At 42.8% G+C, this 19375-nt stretch overlaps 1 protein-coding gene across 11 annotated transcripts in view; it reads left to right on the top strand.

The window, feature by feature from the left end:
* YEATS2 (YEATS domain containing 2) overlaps positions 1-19375 on the top strand; it is a 799337-nt gene that overhangs the window by 733498 nt on the left and 46464 nt on the right. For 10 of the 11 annotated variants that reach the window (XM_029617009.1, XM_029617017.1, XM_029617008.1 and 7 more), the window contains one exon: positions 17477-17551. The exons of the other annotated variant lie outside the window; for it this stretch is intronic. In XM_029617009.1, coding sequence (XP_029472869.1) covers positions 17477-17551 — 75 coding nt within the window. The remainder of the gene's footprint in view (positions 1-17476; positions 17552-19375) is intronic. 11 annotated transcript variants of the gene reach the window in all.

Below are 19375 nucleotides of genomic sequence, written 5' to 3'. Positions count from 1 at the left end.
AAAAATCACGGATGCCTTCAACTCCCCATCAATCATAGAAAAGCAATCTTTATCAAACATAAGTCCCTGGCTTGAATTCAATCCTATCTCCAACTTGGAAACAGAGAAAATGTTGAAAAAAATAAACCCTGCGCGCCATGACATGGACACCATCCCAACCCGAGCTTTAAAGGAAATCGCTCATCCCTTAGCCCCAACAATAGCAGCAATCATCAACAAATCTCTTACTGAGGGCGAGCTTCCTACCAAACTAAAAATCGCTACAATCACACCACTACTGAAGAAAAAAAACCTCAACCCAAAAGATTTAAACAACTACCGCCCAATATTAAACCTTCCCCTTTTTGCTAAATTGACAGAAAAGGCGGTTCTGAAACAACTAAACGAACACCTGGACAACCACAAAATTCTATTTCCCACACAACACGGTTTTAGAAAAAACCTCAGTACAGAAACCCTACTACTCAATCTTTCTGACACCTTATTAAGAGGCTTCGATAACAAACTAGATCACCTTCTGATCCTCCTCGATTAGTCAGCAGCCTTTGACACTGTGGACCACAAAAGGCTTATTTTTAGCCTGGAATCCATCGGGCTCGCTGGAAAAACCCTCAACTGGTTTTCCTCTTTCCTTAAAAACAGATTTTTCAAAGTTTCCTACAACAACTTTTCATCTGAGGCCATCCCTCTAGATACTGGAGTTCCTCAAGGGTCGGCTTTATCACCTATTCTTTTTAATATCTACCTTCTTCCTTTATGCCATCTTTTAACAAGCCTTAACATCATTTTCTACATGTATGCTGATGACATACAACTTCTTATTCCCATTACTTCGTCTTTAGAAGAAACAATGTCAAAAGCAGCCTCACACCTGAAAGCAATACAAAATCTGCTGAACAATCTTAAACTATGCTTAAATATGAGCAAAACAGAATGTATATTAATTACAAGAAAAAACTTTGGTATAACTTACACTCCACCCTTCCAATTTGACAACATTCAAATTCAACTCAAAGACAACGTTAAAGACCTGGGTTTCTGGCTAGATAATGAGCTAAATCTTAAAAAGCACATCACAACAAAAACAAGAGAAGGCTTTTACAAAATTCAAATACTCAAACACCTAAAACCGCTGCTTCATCCCCAGGATTTCAGAACCGTTCTTCAAGCCCTCATCTTCTCCAGTTTGGACTACTGCAACTCCCTTCTGATAGGCCTCCCTAATTCAACATTAAGACCTCTGCAGTTACTCCAAAACGCAGCTGCCAGAGTCCTGTCTGGTAAAAGAAAATCCGACCATATATCCCCAGTACTTTACAACTTACAATGGCTACCAGTTAAAAAAAGAATAGAGTACAAAGTACTCACAATCCTACACAAATCAATTCACAAAGCTGACTACTCTGCCCTGGACAATATTATTCATCTACACAAATCTTCACGTACAACAAGATCTACATATAAAGTTCAGCTGGATGTCCCTTCTTTACCTCAAGCCAAATTATCCTCCACTAGAAATAGAGCCATCTCCATCATCGGCCCAAAATTATGGAACGCACTACCTCAACACCTCAATTCGCAAGAAAACTTTAAATCTTTTAAAAAAGATCTTAAAGATTGGCTACTCTCACAGTCTTACAATGTCTGCTCACCCAATGACAACTGAACATAATCTTTTTCATATCCACCTTCACGTTCCTTTTTATGCCAGCAATCCCCTCCTTCTGTCTTTCGTCCTGTCTTGCAGAAACCTTTTTTCTCTTTAACGGTTTCAACCGTCTACTTCAAGTGTTGCTTACACTCATAACTATTGTTCAATGTATTGTTCAATGTATTTATTGACTTTTTTAAGTTAATGTTCTGATTCATTCTCTGTCACTCTGTTATGAATTTAAATGTAACTGGTTTGTTATAATGTAAACCGGAGTGAAGGCTATGTCAGCTGTACCTCGGTATATAAACAAATGCTAAATAAATAAATAAATAAAAATAGCGGGAAAAGAGAATGTTCAAGCCGACTTCCTCAGTCGTCAACATCTCGATCCCGGCGAGTGGGAGTTATCAGACGTAGCGATGGATCTAATTGTGCGCAGGTGGGGCCCTCCTCACCTAGACCTCATGGCGACGCTAGCCAACTCCAAGTCTCCTCGGTTCTTCATCCGGTAGAGGGAGCATTGTTCAGAAGGGGTGGACACGTTGGTTCTCCCCTGGCCCTCAGACATTCTTCTCTATGTGTTCCCACCATGGCCGTTAGTGGGGAAGGTTCTTCGGAGAATAGAACTCCATCGCGGTCCGGTCATTCTCGTGGCTCCCGAGTGGCCCCGACGGCCGTGGTGCGCGGATCTGGTGAATCTCTCGGTGGACGGACCTCTTCGTCTCGGTCATCTGCCCCATCTTCTGAGGCAGGGTCCGGTATTTTCCGACCAGGCGGATCGCTTCTGTCTAGAGGCATGGCTTTTGAACGGAGACGTTTAAGACGCAGAGGTTATAAAGATGAAGTTATTGCCACCCTTCTCAGGGCCCGCAAACAATCAACTTCCCTTACTTATGTGAGGGTCTGGAAGGTTTTTGAAAATGTTTCTAAAGAGTTGGGTGTTTCGGCTCGCTCGCCTTCTGTTGTGGTTTTACTTTCTTTTCTTCAGCGTGGTCTCTCCAAGGGTCTTTCGGTCAGCTCTCTGCGTGTTCAGGTTTCAGCTCTTGGTTCTCTCCTCGGCACCATTGAGGGTCGGCCGGTCGCCTCTCATCTGGATGTCGTTCGTTTTCTCAGTGGCGCTAAGCATTTAAGGCCGCCTGTCCAGGCTATTTGTCCTTCGTGGAATTTGAATTTGGTGCTTCGGGCTCTTTGTACGGCTCCTTTTGAGCCTCTTCGTCGTGCCACTCTCAAGGACTTGACTCTCAAGACAGTTTTCCTGGTTGCTATCTGTTCAGCCAGGAGAGTGTCTGAGCTTCAAGCTCTATCTTGTAGAGACCCTTTCTTGCGTTTTTTCCGACTCTGGCGTTTCTCTAAAGACCGTACCTTCTTTCTTACCTAAGGTTGTTTCGTCTTTTCATATTAACCAGTCCGTTGAACTCCCCGCCTTTTCACCAGAGGATCTCGCGGCTTCTGGTAATAGTGATCTCTGTCATCTTGACGTCAAACGAGTCTTATTGCATTATCTTGAGGTCACTAATGATTTTCGGGTTTCCGATCATCTTTTCGTTCTGTGGAGTGGTCCCAACAGGGGGAAGCAAGCTTCTAAGGCTACGATTGCTCACTGGTTGAAGGAGGCGATTTCTTCAGCCTACATTTACAAGGGCCGACCAGTTCCTGAAGGCCTTAAAGCTCATTCTTTACGTTCTCAAGCAACTTCTTGGGCAGAGTCTCAATCGGTGTCGCCGCAAGAAATATGTAGGGCGGCTACATGGAAATCTCTTCATACTTTTGCTCGTCACTACCGACTCGATGTTCAGGCTCCAGCCTTTGGTTCCTTTGGTCGGCAGGTGCTTTGAGCGGGACTATCTGGGTCCCACCCTCTATAGGGAAGCTTTGGGACATCCCATAGTCTGGACTGATCCGGGTACGTACAGGGAAAGGAAAATTAGTTCTTACCTGATAATTTTCGTTCCTGTAGTACCACGGATCAGTCCAGACACCCGCCCATTCTTATTCTGTCCGCTCGAATTCGTTCTTGTTAATCTTGTTTTTTGTTTTTTTCCTTCTTACAGGTTTTTTTCTCTATTTTTGTCTTCTGCATCATCTTTCTGGGATTTGCTGTTAGGCACCGGAAGCATCTTGCGATGATCAGGGGTAGTTATACAAAAGCGTTTAGTCACACAGTTCATTCAATTGTTATGTTATTTGGTTCTTTTAAATTAAAATTTACTATTTATCCTGGTACTTGCTTGATCTTATACCTTTTCTGCTTTGACAATAGTTTTACTGAGGGTTTCTGGGTGGGTTCTGTCCTTATATGGGCATGCCTCAGAACTCTGGTCTGTCTCCAACTGCTGGAACGGGGGCTTAACCCATGGTCTGGACTGATCCGTGGTACTACAGTGGTCCCCAAACCTGTCCTGGAGGGCCACCAGCCAGTCGGGTTTTTGGGATATCCACAATGAATATGCATGAGAGAAAATTTGCATGTTTTTGAGGCAGTGCATGCAAATTTTCTCTCATGCATATTCATTGAGGATATCCCAAAAACCCGACTGGCTGGTGGCCCTCCAGGACAGGTTTGGGGACCACTGTTCTACAGGAACGAAAATTATCAGGTAAGAACTAATTTTCCTTTTCCCTAAATTGAGGGAAGGCCTTTATCATGAAGCCAATCTTTAACCTTGCTCAAGCAAACTAAGTTTTTGCAGGGTGAGATCAAATGAAGAGGTAATAGGAAGGACAAACTGAATATCATCTGCATATATCTTGAAAAGAACACCCAAACTAGAAAGAACTGAACAGATAGGAGTAAAGTAGATATTGAAAAGAATAAGAGAGAGAGAAGATCCCTGAGGAACACCAGTGGTTAATAAATCAATCTTGGAAGAGGAATTACCAATCGCTGCATATCAGCAGTTAGAAAGGAAGGAAGAAAACCAGGGAAAAATGGTAAATGTGATGCTCAACTCTGTAAGATGGTCCAGTATGATATTGTCATTGAGTGTGTCAGAAGCAGAGGATAAATCATGCAGGATCTGCAGATATTGAGAACCAGAATAGAAGCCTAAGCGGATAGTGTTGAATGCAGATACTAGCAGTGTTTCGATGTGCCAAGGCCTAAAACCAAACTGCAAACTATCAAAGAAGTTATTGGTATCCAGATATTCCTGTAGTTGATTGTAAATTTTTCCAGCGATCTTAACCAATATCTGGAGGGAAGAAATTGGCCTGAAATTCCCTAAATCAAGGGAATCCAAGCCAGGTTTTTTGGGGTTTTCTTGTTTTTAAGCAGTGGACACACCACTGCTGTGTTTAGCTTTTGAGGAATCACACCTTCAAAGAAGGAGGCATTGTTAAGAGAGCTAATCATAAGGCTTACTTCAGTATGCAGAACCTTAAGCAAAGCAATTGAACAGGAGTTCAAGATGCAAAACCTCTTTCAGCCAATTTAGTACGGGAGATAACTCCCACAGATGAGGTAAGGGAGAAAGCCCCCTCCCCCCCAATGAGGAAGAAGTTAAAGGAGGAGTTGAAGAGCTGCTGGGAACTGAGATGGCAAAGGTGTCGACCATCTGAGAGATTTTCTTAGCGAAAGATGAAGCAAAAAGCTCACACCTAGAATGCATGGACGTCAAGGAACTTACAATTTATAGTGAAGTCAGCAGTTTTACAATAGAGCTTCTGCTCTCAATACAATCACGTCAGACTACCCACATCAGGGCTACAACTGAACCAAATACTTATAAGAGGACAGCAATGTTACAACAATATAATAAGGATGGTTACATCCAAACATGCAGACTTACAAGGTCTTTAGTCAGCAGTTTCAAAATAGAGTCTCTGCTCTCAGTGGAGCTTTAAAAAAAAACGTCCCACACGTGCACAGTGAATATATATCCAGACTCCTACTGGTTGTAATTCTTCTAATTGAAGACGAACCCAATGGTCAGCAGTTAAACACTATAAACAGTTCTTAAGTTTTTTCAAGAATCATTTAAAATACACCACTGATCTGCTTCTGCTAATTTCTATCATAGAAAGAAAACCACTCTATGGCTGAATTTAATCTATAAGGCTAAACTTGTTTAAATGAAATATCCACTTCTGCTCAAGTTGTGTCAAAAACCAGCAAAGTGCTCCACTTAGGCAGATCAGCCCCTGCCTGTAACTCTCTGCAGAGAGATCAGCCTTTTACTATACAGTTCTTAACTGTAAAGCCTTTTTCTGTACAGCTTTTATACTGCTTGTTTCACAGAAACTTTCAAAGTTCCCTCATCCAAAGCAGCTAACGTTCCACCCAATCAGTCTTCAAAACAAGGATCTTTATGTTTGAAATCTTTATTGTAAAGATAACTTCTCATTACTTACAAGAGTTGTTTTCAAACGTCTATGCCTCTGGCAGAAATCCTTGTAGCTGGAGGAAGGCAGGGGAAGGGAGGTGAAGTATCTTGGGACGCAGGGAAGGACAACGTGGGGTTGAAGCTGATTAGTCTTATAATTAAGCGGTAGGAGGAACGTAAAAGGCTGTTCATGTAACAAAGGTTACAGGTACTTGAGTTCTCTACTGGCCCAGCTGAGACAGACCCACCGTCATGGAATGAATACCGGAGAAAATCTCCTCAGGCTGAGGTAAGGGGCGAGAACCAATAGCAGAGAGCCCAGGACCCAGTGACTCAGGAGGGAACATGAAGGGAGGGGGTTTCTGTTAAAGGCAAACTCCCTCTTAAAGGCAGGGCTCTCAGACTTTTATGCTGGGTTACAGAAAGTGTCACAAGTACTAGGAAGGAGGGGCTGTGGTAAACACAGGTGGGCTGCACTATTTACAGACACAAACATGTACCCATTAATGGGGACAGAACATCTATCATAGAAAGAAAACCACTCTATGGCTGAATTTAATCTATAAGGCTAAACTTGTTTAAATGAAATATCCACTTCTGCTCAAGTTGTGTCAAAAAGCAGTCTGTTTCCTCCTCTAATATCACATTTAACCCTGTCATTAAAAAAAAAAAAACTGATGAGAATGTATTTATCCATACAATGCAGAACGAGTGGAGCTTCCTTTTTCTGTGTTCTTATGCAGCTCTTTTGCTCTAGTACGTGTGTTTTAAATGGCCTTGTTGTCTTGCCTACATATAAAGATTGTAATCACAAAAAAACTCCATAGACATGATCTGTCGAACAAGTGCTAAAGTGTTTCAGTTCATAAGTGCAGTTGTCTTCAGGATTAGTAAAACTTTGGATCTGATAGGTATTCACACATATAGAGTAGGTGCCATACTTAAAATGTCCCCTTAAAACTTCTCCACTTAGTTTGCACAGCTGGCTTTGATAAAGATGGCAGCAAGGCTGGAGAAATGTGCTCTTTAATGTTTTTAGACCTAGTATATGCGACCCTGATTCTTTGATTTTTAAAACACAAATGGAGCTGTAATAAGGGAAACTGTGAAAAATCTTAATGATTTTAGGCTTTGCAGAGGAATTCATAGCCCCTTCATTATATTTGTTAGATTTTAATGGAGTTAACAGCAAATCTCTGTTAGAATAGCATGCAACATTTATATTCTTTTTGAAATATGTATATGGATATCCTCCTAGTATTTTTTTTTTTTTAAAGCTATGATTGCACTTTAAACTTCCTGATATCTGAACAATTTCTTTTAATTTTGAGAACATGGGAGACTGAGATGTGGAGGATGAAAACTTGAAAAATGCAAAAAATTGTTAGGCTAAGAACAAAGTGTGGCTTCAACATTACCTTCCATGCCTTTTTTGACCATCAGATAGAAACATAGAAACATAGAAACATAGAAATGACGGCAGAAGAAGACCAAATGGCCCATCCAGTCTGCCCAGCAAGCTTCACACGTTTTTTTCTCTCATACTTATCTGTTTCTCTTAGCTCTTGGTTCTATTTCCCTTCCACCCCCACCATTGAAATATCTAGCTTGATTAGTTAGGGGTAGTAGGGGTAGTAACCGCCGCAATAAGCAAGCTACACCCATGCTTATTTGTTTTACCCAGACTATGTTATACAGTCCTTATTGGTTGTTTTTCTTCTCCCCTGCTGTTGAAGCAGGGAGCTATGCTGGAAATGCGTGATGTATCAGTCTTCTCCCATGCTGTTGAAGCAGAGAGCCATGCTGGATATGCATCGAAAGTGAAGTATCGGACACAATTGGTTTGGGGTAGTAACCGCCGTAACAAGCCAGCTACTCCCCACTTTGTGAGTGCGAACCCTTTTTTCTTCTCCCCTGCCGTTGAAGCAGAGAACTATGCTGTATATGCATTGAAGGTGAAGCATCAGGCTTATTTGGTTTGGGGTAGTAACCGCCGTAACAAGCCAGCTACTCCCCTCTTTGTGAGTGTAAATCCATTTTTCCACATTTCCTCTTGCTGTTGAAGCTTAGAGCGATGTTGGAGTCACAGTAAGCATGTGTATGTTTATTGAATAAGGGTATTGTCTCCAGGCAGTAGCCGTCATTCTGGCGAGTCACCCACTCTTCATTGGCGGCCTCTTGACTTTATGGATCCACAGTGTTTATCCCACGCCCCTTTGAAGTCCTTCACAGTTCTGGTCTTCACCACATCCTCCGGAAGGGCATTCCAGGCGTCCACCACCCTCTCCGTGAAGAAATACTTCCTGACATTGGTTCTGAATCTTCCTCCCTGGAGCTTCAAAACGTGACCCCTGGTTCTGCTGATTTTTTTCCTATGGAACAGGTTTGTCGTTGTCTTTGGATCATTAAAACCTTTCAAGTATCTGAAAGTCTGTATCATATCACCTCTGCTCCTCCTTTCCTCCAGGGTGTACATATTTAGATTCTTCAATCTCTCCTCGTACGTCATGCGATGAAGATCCTCCACCTTCTTGGTCGCCCTTCTCTGTACCGCTTCCATCTTGTCTTTGTCTTTTTGTAGATACGGTCTCCAGAACTGAACACAGTACTCCAGGTGAGGCCTCACCAAGGACCTGTACAAGGGAATAATCACTTCCCTTTTCTTACTCGATATTCCTCTCTCTATGCAGCCCAGCATTCGTCTGGCTTTTGCTATCGCCTTGTCGCATTGTTTCGCAGACTTCATATCATTAGACACTATCACCCCAAGGTCCCTCTCCTGCTCCGTGCACATCAGCTTTTCCCCCCCCATCGAATACAGTTCATTCGGATTTCCACTCCCCATATGCATGACTTTGCACTTCTTGGTATTGAATCTGAGCTGCCATATCTTCGACCACTCTTCCAGTTTCCTTAGATCCCGTCTCATTCTCTCCACTCCTTCCGGCGTGTCCACTCTGTTGCTGATCTTTGTGTCATCCGCAAAAAGACAAACCTTACCTTCTATCCCGTCCGCAATGTCGCTCACAAAGATATTGAACAGGACCGGTCCCAACACCGATCCTTGCGGTACACCACTTAAAACCGCTCTCTCTTCAGAGAAGGTTCCATTTACCATCACACATTGTCTTCTGTCCGTCAGCCAATTTGCAATCCAGGTCACCACCTCGGCCCTCACTCCTAAGCTTCTCGTTTTATTCACCAGTCTCCTGTGCGGAACCGTATCAAAAGCTTTGCTGAAATCCAAGTATATGATATCAAGCGCTCTTCCTCGATCCAATTCCTTGGTTACCCAGTCAAAAAAGTTAATCAGATTTGTCTGACAGGATCTTCCCCTGGTGAATCCATGTTGCCTCTGGTCCATCAATTCTCCGGACTGTAGATAGTTCACTATTCTCTCTTTCAGCAGTGACTCCATTACTTTTCCCACCACCGAAGTGAGGCTAACCGGTCTGTAGTTGCCAGCTTCCTCCCTGTTCCCACTCTTGTGAAGCGGGACCACCACCGCTCTTCTCCAATCACTCGGCACCACTCCCGTTTCTAGGGATCTATTGAACAGGTCACACAGCGGAGCTGCCAGAACATCTCTGAGCTCCCTCAATATCCTTGGATGAATCCCATCAGGCCCCATGGCTTTGTCCACTTTTAGGTTCTTTAGCTCTTCCCACACATTTTCTACTGTAAAAAGGATTTTCATCCATTCCACTTCCCTCCAGTTTCTTGTTGTGTAGAGATGGTCCTTCTCCAGGGTCTTCTTTAGTGAACACAGAGCTGAAGTATTCGTTTAATATTTCTGCCATTTCTTCGTCTCTCTCCACACATTGATCATTACCACCTTTCAATTTCACTATACCACTTTGGACCTTTCTCTTTTCGCTGATGTATCTGAAAAATGTTTTGTCACCATTTTTTATCTCCTTGGCAATCCTCTCTTCTGCTTGACTTTTTGCCAACTTGATTAATTTCTTTGTCTCCCTCAGTTGATACAAATATTCTTCTTTGTGCTCCTTCCTTTGGGATCTTTTATATTTCTTGAATGCTATTCTTTTAGCTTTAATTTTGTCAGCCACCTCCTTTGAGAACCAGATAGGTTTCAATTTTCTTTTGCTTTTCTTTACATTTCTAACATATAGAGCAGTTGCCTTGGTGATTGCTTCTTTTAGATTGGTCCACTGTTGATCCACATCTCTCTCGTTCTCCCATCCTTTAAGTTCTTCCTCCAGGTACTTCCCCATTTCCTCGAAGTCTGTGTTTTTGAACTGTAAAACTCGGGTCTTTGTGGTTCTTTTCCCTATTCTTTTAGTGATATTAAACCATACCGTTTGATGATCACTACTGCTGAGGTGGGCGCCCACCTGGACATCTGAGACATTATCTGCATTAGTGAGCACTAAGTCGAGTATAGCTCCTTCTCTCGTGGGTTCCAACACCATTTGTTTGAACAAAGATACTTGCATGGCATCCACTATCGCTCTACTATTTTTAGTTTCTGCAGATGGGATTTTCCAGTCTACATCTGGCATATTAAAGTCACCCACGATCACCACTTCTCCCTTCTTACCTATCTTATGGATGTCTTCAACCAGATCTCTGTCCAGCTCTTCCTTTTGGTTTGGAGGCCTGTAACCCACTCCAATATAAATGGACGCTCCGTCATCTTTTTTTAGGTCGAGCCATAGAGCTTCTTCCTTACCCCAACTTCCTTGTAGCTCAGATGCTTGGATGTTGTTTCTAACATAAAGAGCCACACCTCCCCCTTTTCTATCCTCTCTGTCCTTCCTTAACAAGTTGTAGCCTGGTATTGTTGTATCCCATTCATGAGATTCTGTGAACCATGTTTCTGTGATAGCAACAATGTCCAATTCTGCCTCAGTCATTAGGGCCTGCAGATCTGGGATTTTATTTCCCAAACTATGAGCATTTGTGGTCATAGCCTTCCAGGTACTCTCTTTAAGATTATTGCTTTTCCTGGACTCCTTATAAGATATTAGTTGAGATTTGTTATTCACTTCACTCTTTCTTTTTGTAGATGTGCCACTGTTGACAGAGTTATTCATCTCAATTAGATTTTTCTTTTGGTTATGGATCTTGAAATACTGCATGCATTGTATTTTCTCTCTCTTTGCTGGTAACACTTCAATGTTTTTCTCAAGAACTTCTTCAGTTTTTAATATAGAGAAGGCTTGTTGTTCTTTTTGCATTTGGTACATTGTGTGTCTCCTCATCACAGGTCTAATTCTACCAGAGCCCACTGTAATCCTGGATTGTAAAGAATTTCTTAATGACCTGTTTGAGTGGGGGGGTGTACCTCTTGGCTGCCCATCTGTCAAGAATGGGTGACTGTGGGAAAGAGATGGAAGAATGATCTTTAGACATTGAAAACTGAATATGCTCATCACAGTGTATTTGGATTTTCAGAAGGCGTTTGACAAAGTTTCTCATGAGAGGCTTCTAAGGAAAGTAAAAGGTCATGGGATATGTGGTGATGTCCTTTCGTGGATTTACAAACTGGTTAAAAGACAGGAAACAGAGTAGGATTAAATGGACAATTTTCTCAGTGGAAAAGGATATATGGTGGAGTACTTCAAGGATCGGTACTAGGACCCGTGCTTTTCAATATATTTATAAATGATCTGGAAAGGAATACGACAAGTAAGGTAATCAAATTTGCAGATGATACAAAATTATTCAGAGTAGCTAAATCACAAGTGGATTGTGATAAATTGCAGAAGGATCTTGAGACTGGAAAATTGGGCATCCAAATGACAGATGAAATTTAATGTGGATAACTGCAAGGTGATACATATAAGGAAAAATAACCCATGCTCTAGTTAAATGATGTTAGGTTCTATATTAGGAGCTACCCCCCAGGAAAGAGATCTAGGCATCATAGTGGATAATACTTTGAAATCGTTGGCTCAGTGTGCTGTGGCAGTCCAAAAAGCAGTGTTAGGAATTATTAGGAAGGGAATGGTAAATAAAATGGAAGATGTCATAATGCCTCTGAATCGCTCCATGGTGAGACCATACCTTGAGTACTGTGTACAGTTCTGGTCACCGCATCTCAAGAAAGATAAAGTTGCGATGGAGAAGATACAGAGAAGGGCGACCAACATGATAAAGGGGATGGAACAGCTCCCCTATAAGGAAAGACTAAAGATGTTAGGCTATTCAGCTTGGAGAAGAGACGGCTGAGGGGGGGCATGATAGAGATCTTTAAAATCACGAGAGGTCTAGAATGGGTAATTGTGAATCGGTTATTTACTCTTTCGGATAATAGAAGGACTAGGGGGCACTCCATGAAGTTAGCATATAGCACATTTAAAACTAATCAGAGAAAATTCTTTTTCACTCATCACACATTTAAACTCTGGAATTTATTGCCAGGGGATGTGGTTAGTGCAATTAGTGTAGCTGGGTTTAAAAAAGGATTGGATAAGTTCTTGGAGGAGAAGTTCATTACTTGCTATTAATCAAGTTGACTTAGAAAATAGCTACTGCTATTACTAGCATCAGTAGTGTGGGATATACTTAGTTTTTGGGTACTAGCCAGGTACTTGTAGCCTGGATTGGCCCCTGTTGGAAAAAGGATGCTGGACTTGATGGACCCTTGGTCTGACCCAGTATGGCAATTTCTTTTGTTCTTATGTTCAGCTATTTAACCAGCCAAGAAAAGAATTTAACTCAATTTCTGTTCCTGACCATAACATAAAGACATCATCTATATATCTCTTCCATAATCTAATGCAGTGGTCCCCAACCTTTTTTGCACCAGGGACCTGCTTCAAGCAAGAACATTTTTCCATGGCCCAGCGGGGCAGGGGCGGGGTTATGGAGGGGGTTGGATTTTAGTGCACACTTATCATTTAATTATGACATTTATAATGTGAATGTGACTCAACTCACCATAGGTTCACACATGCATGGCACACTGACCCATGATCGTCACGGGGCTAGATGTAAAAGTACAGTTTGTATCCACTGGAACCCCCCTGACCCACAATAATGGATGTAAAGCAGAATTATGACATTCCCCATACAACTCACCCTACAAAAAAGATGTTCTGGTGACATCTCAGTAACAGCAACTCAAACTCCTTCTACTTCCAGGCTCAATAGCCCTAATTATGAAAAGACAGCAGTTTACCACCAATGCATGTCCTCTTGAGAAAACACAACAAATAAGACCGATACAAACGCTTACATGCTAGCAAAATATCTCATCTCGGTAACAGACACAGAACTGACCTAACATACTCCCAGGATCTGTAGTAATGCACATAAACTAATCCGCACACAGTTACACCTGTATTATGGAATACATTCAAACAGGAGCAACCCTGTCTATGAAAAGGCAACACTACAAATATTAAATCAGGTCCTAAAAACCAATACACCTCTTATTAGGAAATCAGAACTAGCAAGCAGCTATAGATCCCCACACAGAAATAACTGTAAAACTATACTAATAAGCAGAATAAATGTTTCAAAGCAGCTATGAACAGAATAACATCCAACAATTAAAAACTAATAAAAACTATTAAACATTCTCCAAACACCAATAAAATATTTCAAAAAAGCAGACATCACACAATTAAAATGGCAGTCAAGAAAAATAAACTTAAAAAGCCACCTTTACTTACCCCCTCCAGCAGCTCTCTTACTCCCCTTCCCTGCAGGCCGTGGCACACACCAGAAGCAGCAGTAGAAGCTAAGCTCTATACTTATGGTCCTCTTCCTTAGTGCCCATGTCTCTCACACACACACACCAGTCATGCCCCCATGACCCGTTTCTGTCTCTCACACACCAATCATCTCCCAAACAGTCTTTGGCACACACACACCAGTCACCTTCCTGAACAGTTTCTCTCATGCCATACACACACACACAGGCTTCCCACTCCCGTGTTCTACTTACATATATGGGCTTCTCACTCTCATAATCACTTTCTCTGTCTCTCTCTCTCACACACACACACACACACTCACTCACTCACTCACTCACCAGTCTTTCACTCCCATGCTTGTTCTCTCCACATGCGTAGGCTTCTCATTCCCATAATCAATTTCTTTCTCTCTCTCACACACACACACACACTCACTCACCAGTCTCTCACTCCCATGTTCTCTTTCAGATATACAGGCTTCTCCCTCCCTTGATGTGTCTCACACACACCCAGGTTTCTCACTCCCATGCTCACTCTTCACATGCACAGGCTTCTCATTCCCATAATCACCTTATTTCTCTCTCTCTCACACACACACACACATCAGTCACCTGATCTCGCTCATGCATACACACACACAGGCTTCCCACTCCCATGTTCTCTTTCAGATATACAGGCTTCTCCCTCCCATGCTGTGTCTCACACACACCCATGTTTCTCACTCCCATGCTCACTCTCTTCACATGCACAGGCTTCTCATTCCCTGAATCACATTCTCTCACATTCACACACACCAGTTTTTTCTCTCACACACACCGTCACCTTACCAAGCAGTCTCTCTCTCTCATGCATGCACACTCACCCAGGTTTCTCACTCCCATGTTTCTTTCACCCCCACAACACTAGGCTTCTTAAGCCCATGCTTTCCCACATACCCAGACTTCTCACTTCCATGCTTTTTCTCTCTCACACACACACACCAGTCACCTCCCTGACTAATGTCTCACACTCTCACATACACATCAGTCATCTCCCTGAGCAATCACTTTCATTGTCTCTCACATACACACACACACACATCAGCTCTCTGCCCAGTCAATCACACACAGGCTGGCTGGCTGCTTCTCTCTCTCTCACTCACTTCCTCTCCCCACCCCCACCCCGGAGCACAAATGGGAGCTGCAGCAGCCCCCGCAGGCCAAGAAAGAAGAATCCTATCGACCGCGGGAGGCTCAAGCTGCTGTCTCCTTTCTCGATTACCAGCTGCTTCGATTGCTCGGGGACCGATGTTGCAGCCGCCGCTGCTACTTTATCACGCGGCACGGCTCTTTCTCCTTCCCGCGCACCGAGTATCACTTCCTGTTCCGGGTCACCGGGAGGGGGGGGGGGGGCGGGCGCAGGAAGAAGAAAAGGCCAGCCACGGGTGCCACAGCTTCTTCTAGCACCGCTGCCGTTCCCACTGGGCTTGAACTTGCTGACAGCCCGGCGGCAACGGCAGCGGGAGAGACCGGGAGCGCGCGACACACCTGCCGGTGCTTGGCGGCGCCGCGGATCGGCAAAAACTCCCATGTCCCGGTCCGCGGACCAGTGGTTGGGGACCCCTGATCTAATGGACAAAAGAAATGGGGAATTTGCAATCTAAATGTCCTCAAACTGAGACATAAATAGATTTGCTACAGAGGGGGCCATTGTAGCCCCCATAGCTGTACCTGAAATCTGTTGGTAAAAGGTCCCTTCAAAATTGAAAAAAAATGTCGTCAAGAAAATAGTTGCCAGCTGCAATATGGAATTACTGTCTGTGAAAAATACAATTTGATGGAAAACTGACTAATAAATCGTTCAAAATCAATTCTAAATTAAAAAGGGTCATTCTATAACTTGAGGCTTTAAGGATAAAATATTTACAGTCTCACCCTTCTAGCTTCATATTGCAGCTGGCAACTACATTGCATGATTCCTTGCATATTCTTTGTTTAAGGTTTTCTCTTACAAGTCAGCATTTGGATAAATATTTTATTGATTTGATTAGTATGTAAAGATTTCATTGTGTGCTACAGGTATTTTCTAGTTCCACTATCTTTATTGAGATGGAGTGACCAGAACTACGCATAGGGCCGGATTTTTAATCACCTACGTGCGCCGGGCCAATTTTCAAGGGCCCGGCCAAGCGTGTTATTCCTGCGGTTTGTGAAAGGGGCGGTCTGGGGGCGGGACTAGCGGCACCTGGTACAGCGGCAAATGGCTACTGTGCTGGGGGATTGTGTGCCAGCAGGATGCCGGCACACGCAAAACGTAAGTTAAAGATTTGGGGGGGGTGGTTTAGGGCAGGAAGGGGAAGGGGAGGTCAGGCTAGGGGGCTGGGAAGTTCCCTCCCAGTCCACTCCTTAATTGGAGCGGACTGGGAGGGAACTGGGGAAGGCCCTGATGCGTTGCCGCTCGTAACAGCGAAAATACTCCCCCCCCCCCCTTTCATGCGCTGACCTAGCATTTTATAGCATGCGCACGCCAGCGCGCACATGTTATAAAATCGCGCGTGCACATGGACGTGCACGCGTGCAATCTTTTAAAATCTACCCCATAATGCACAAGGTGCGATTGCACTATAGATCTATACAGATAGTCACAATTTTATTCTCCATTCTTTCCAAATAATTCCTAACATTCTATTTGTATTTTTGACCATTGCTGCATACTAAGCCGAGGATTTCAACGAATTGTCCGTAGTGACTCCAAGATATTATTCTGAGTAGTTATTCCTTATATGGAACCCAATCTATGTACCTGTAGTTAGGAATATTTTTCTCTATGTGCATCACTTTGCACTTGTACACATTAAATTTCATCTGCTATTTAGGTGCCCAGTTTCCCAGTCTCACAAGGTCATTCTGTAGGTCCTTGTCTGCTTGCATTTTAATTACTTTGAATATTTTTGTGTTCTGCAAATTTGATTACATCACTCAATGCTCCCATTTCCAGATTATTTATGAATGGCATCTACTACTTATCTGTCTTCATTGGGAAAACTGATCATTTAGTTCTAATGTTTGTTTTCTATCTTTTAACAAGTCTACAGTAAGACATCATCTTCTATTCTATTACTACTTAATTTTTTGAGGCATCTCTCATGACGGACTGGACTGCACTGCTTTATGACTAACTGATCAGCACAGCCATGGTAGTTTCTCTCCCTTCCCAGCCCAAGATTGGTACCCCAACTTGAGTAATGCTTAGAGGCCAGCTGTGCCTCAGACCTGTTTGTGGGCTATAAATATTTCTTAGGAAGCCCAAAGAAGCATGAAAATCTTTCAGAAAGATTGTATCTGTCCTATCAGAGTGGCTTTCAGGAACTCTTCTTTTGCTAAGTTGAAATAGGAGGAAAAATGCGTGTTAAGGATTATTGCCTTCTAATGCAATCAGAAGCTGCTTCCTATAGCAAGCCATATTGCATCCTGCAGTCTTATTGGCTAAAAGTGAATTGAGGCTTCGGTATAATAGGTCTCATGTTACTTGGGGCTTCTGTCTTGTCCTGTCACAGGACTATTTAATCTATTCACAAACCAGAAATGTTAGCCACATGTAACAGTTGCCCCTTTTGTATAGGGTTATAATACTGCTCCATGTCTATTAGAGGTTGAGTCAGTCTGTTTTCCCCTTGTATGCATGGATTTGTAGATCTTTTTTTTCATGAAAAATTGCAGCTGCATGACCTTGTCAACAATGGGTAGAAAACCAAGGCTGGCTCAGATTCTCCCTACTGACATGGAGTAGGATGATAATCTTAGTTTTTAATGTATTTTTAGCCTTTGATAAATGTTTTTCTTTGCCTTCTTTAGATAGGAATTTCCTTTCAGCCAGTTGAACTACAGAAAAATGTTTTTGCAGCAGTTATAGAAGAAATGATTTTAAAGGTAGGCTTTCATTATTTTACTTTAATTTTTAAAATGCCTTTACAAATCACAAGTCTCTCCATCATTAAAGACGAGCAGTGCAGTGTAGGAACTAATGGGTCTTCGTCAAAATATCCAAAAGGTGCTGGAAATTGAGGCAATAAGAGAAATGTATCATAGATAGTTTTATCTGCCATCATTTACTATATTACTAATAGGGCAATCTGAGGGCATGTAGATATTGTAAAGCAAAATGCCCTAGGCCAGGGGACTGAGCATGAAATTCCTTATCCCACCACACCAGCCAAGACATATGATTTTTTTTTCTTCCCATACTAAGCAGATGGAGACAGAGGACACACCTTTTTCTGTGACAAAATCACTGGTTGTTATCATGGTACAGTTCCATCAAAAGCCGGTATTCTCCGTCTCTAATGGATGGCAGGACGTACTATTTTGATGCAACAGGTTATTTATCTCCCAGGTTTGGGTTTATTGTTTTCCTGGTTAAGTATTTAGAGCTATTTGTACTGCTCTGTAAGCCAGGCTGCTGGCTTTTATTTACCAGTTAGCAAGTCCTCAGGAGACTCCCAGCCTCCAATGGGTTTGGAAGAATTGAGCAAGTGAGGTATCTTTATTTAATTAATTTATATTCCGCCTTTTGGACACTTTTATACCTTTGAAGGATCCTCTGTCAAGAAAATGTTTTCCCTGATCTCTCTCCTTCCACCATCCCCTATCTCTGCCTCTCAGAAAGTTTAAAAAATGAAAATAGAGAGGTTGTGTGCTGGGTATTTTAATTGGGCAAACTACAAATATCGGGGATCTTGTATATTGCTAAACAAACTCTGGTGTCTGGTTAAAACTCCAACAGAGACAGATACCGATTTTGCTCTAAGCATATAGATTTGTGTCCGTGACGTGTTCAGTTATCAATTTTCAACATTTTTTGCATTGTGAGAGCAACCTTTTCCCTTCAAATAGTGAAAACAAAATGTATTGATGTAATGTATGCAAGTTGATATTCCAAGGTCAACCTCTTCAGCTAGCAGGACATCACCCCTTTTATTTCCACCAAAATCTATCATGCATTTTGGCGAATATTATCTATGCCATTTGATGTCCTTGTAACTTGGTGTACATTGGTAAGACTATGCATATGCTTAAGACTCTTTTCCCTGTATGTACCGGATCAGTCCAGATACCTGGGTTATGCCTCCGCACCAGCAGGTGGAAACAGAGCAAAACTTGACAGGCTCTGCCATATATACTGAGGTGCCACCCACGGCCTGTCAGTATTTCTCTGTTTCCAGCAGGTGGTATGGGTGCATAGCTCACAGCCTGGTTTAAAAAAATTAAAAAAATTATAGAAAGGGTTTTGGCTAAGTTTAGCATAGATAGTCAGTGTTCTTTTCAGTTAAGTTTATAAATTAAAAAAAAAAAAAAAGACGCTACTTTCTGTTTTTTTCCTCAGGTTAGTAGAGGAACGGTCTGTGCTCCCAGGGGGTTGCCAGGTCCTGAGAGGGCCATCCCCCCTGGTCGAGCAGATCGCTGGGGCTAGGGGTTGACGACCCCACCGATCCAAGCCCAGCCGGGGTGATACCGGGGAGCCCGGCTCACTCACCCCAACCGGACCGATCCAGCACTCGTCAGGGGACAGCACCGGTGAGGTAAAAAAAAGAAAAAAATTCTGGTAGCTCCAGAGTGGCCTCTCAGGCCGTGGTTCGCGGACCTCGTCAACCTGTCATTGGAAGCGCCATTCCGGCTTCCGGCGTTACCGAATCTTCTTCATCAGGGCCCCGTCTGTTTCGATCAGTTAGATCGCTTTTATCTAGCAGCATGGCT

The sequence above is a fragment of the Rhinatrema bivittatum genome, chromosome 9 (assembly GCF_901001135.1).
Source record: "Rhinatrema bivittatum chromosome 9, aRhiBiv1.1, whole genome shotgun sequence".
NCBI classification, from domain to species: Eukaryota; Metazoa; Chordata; class Amphibia; order Gymnophiona; family Rhinatrematidae; genus Rhinatrema; species Rhinatrema bivittatum.
Note: the sequence above shows the minus strand (reverse complement) of the source record. Positions and strands in the feature narration are given on the sequence as shown.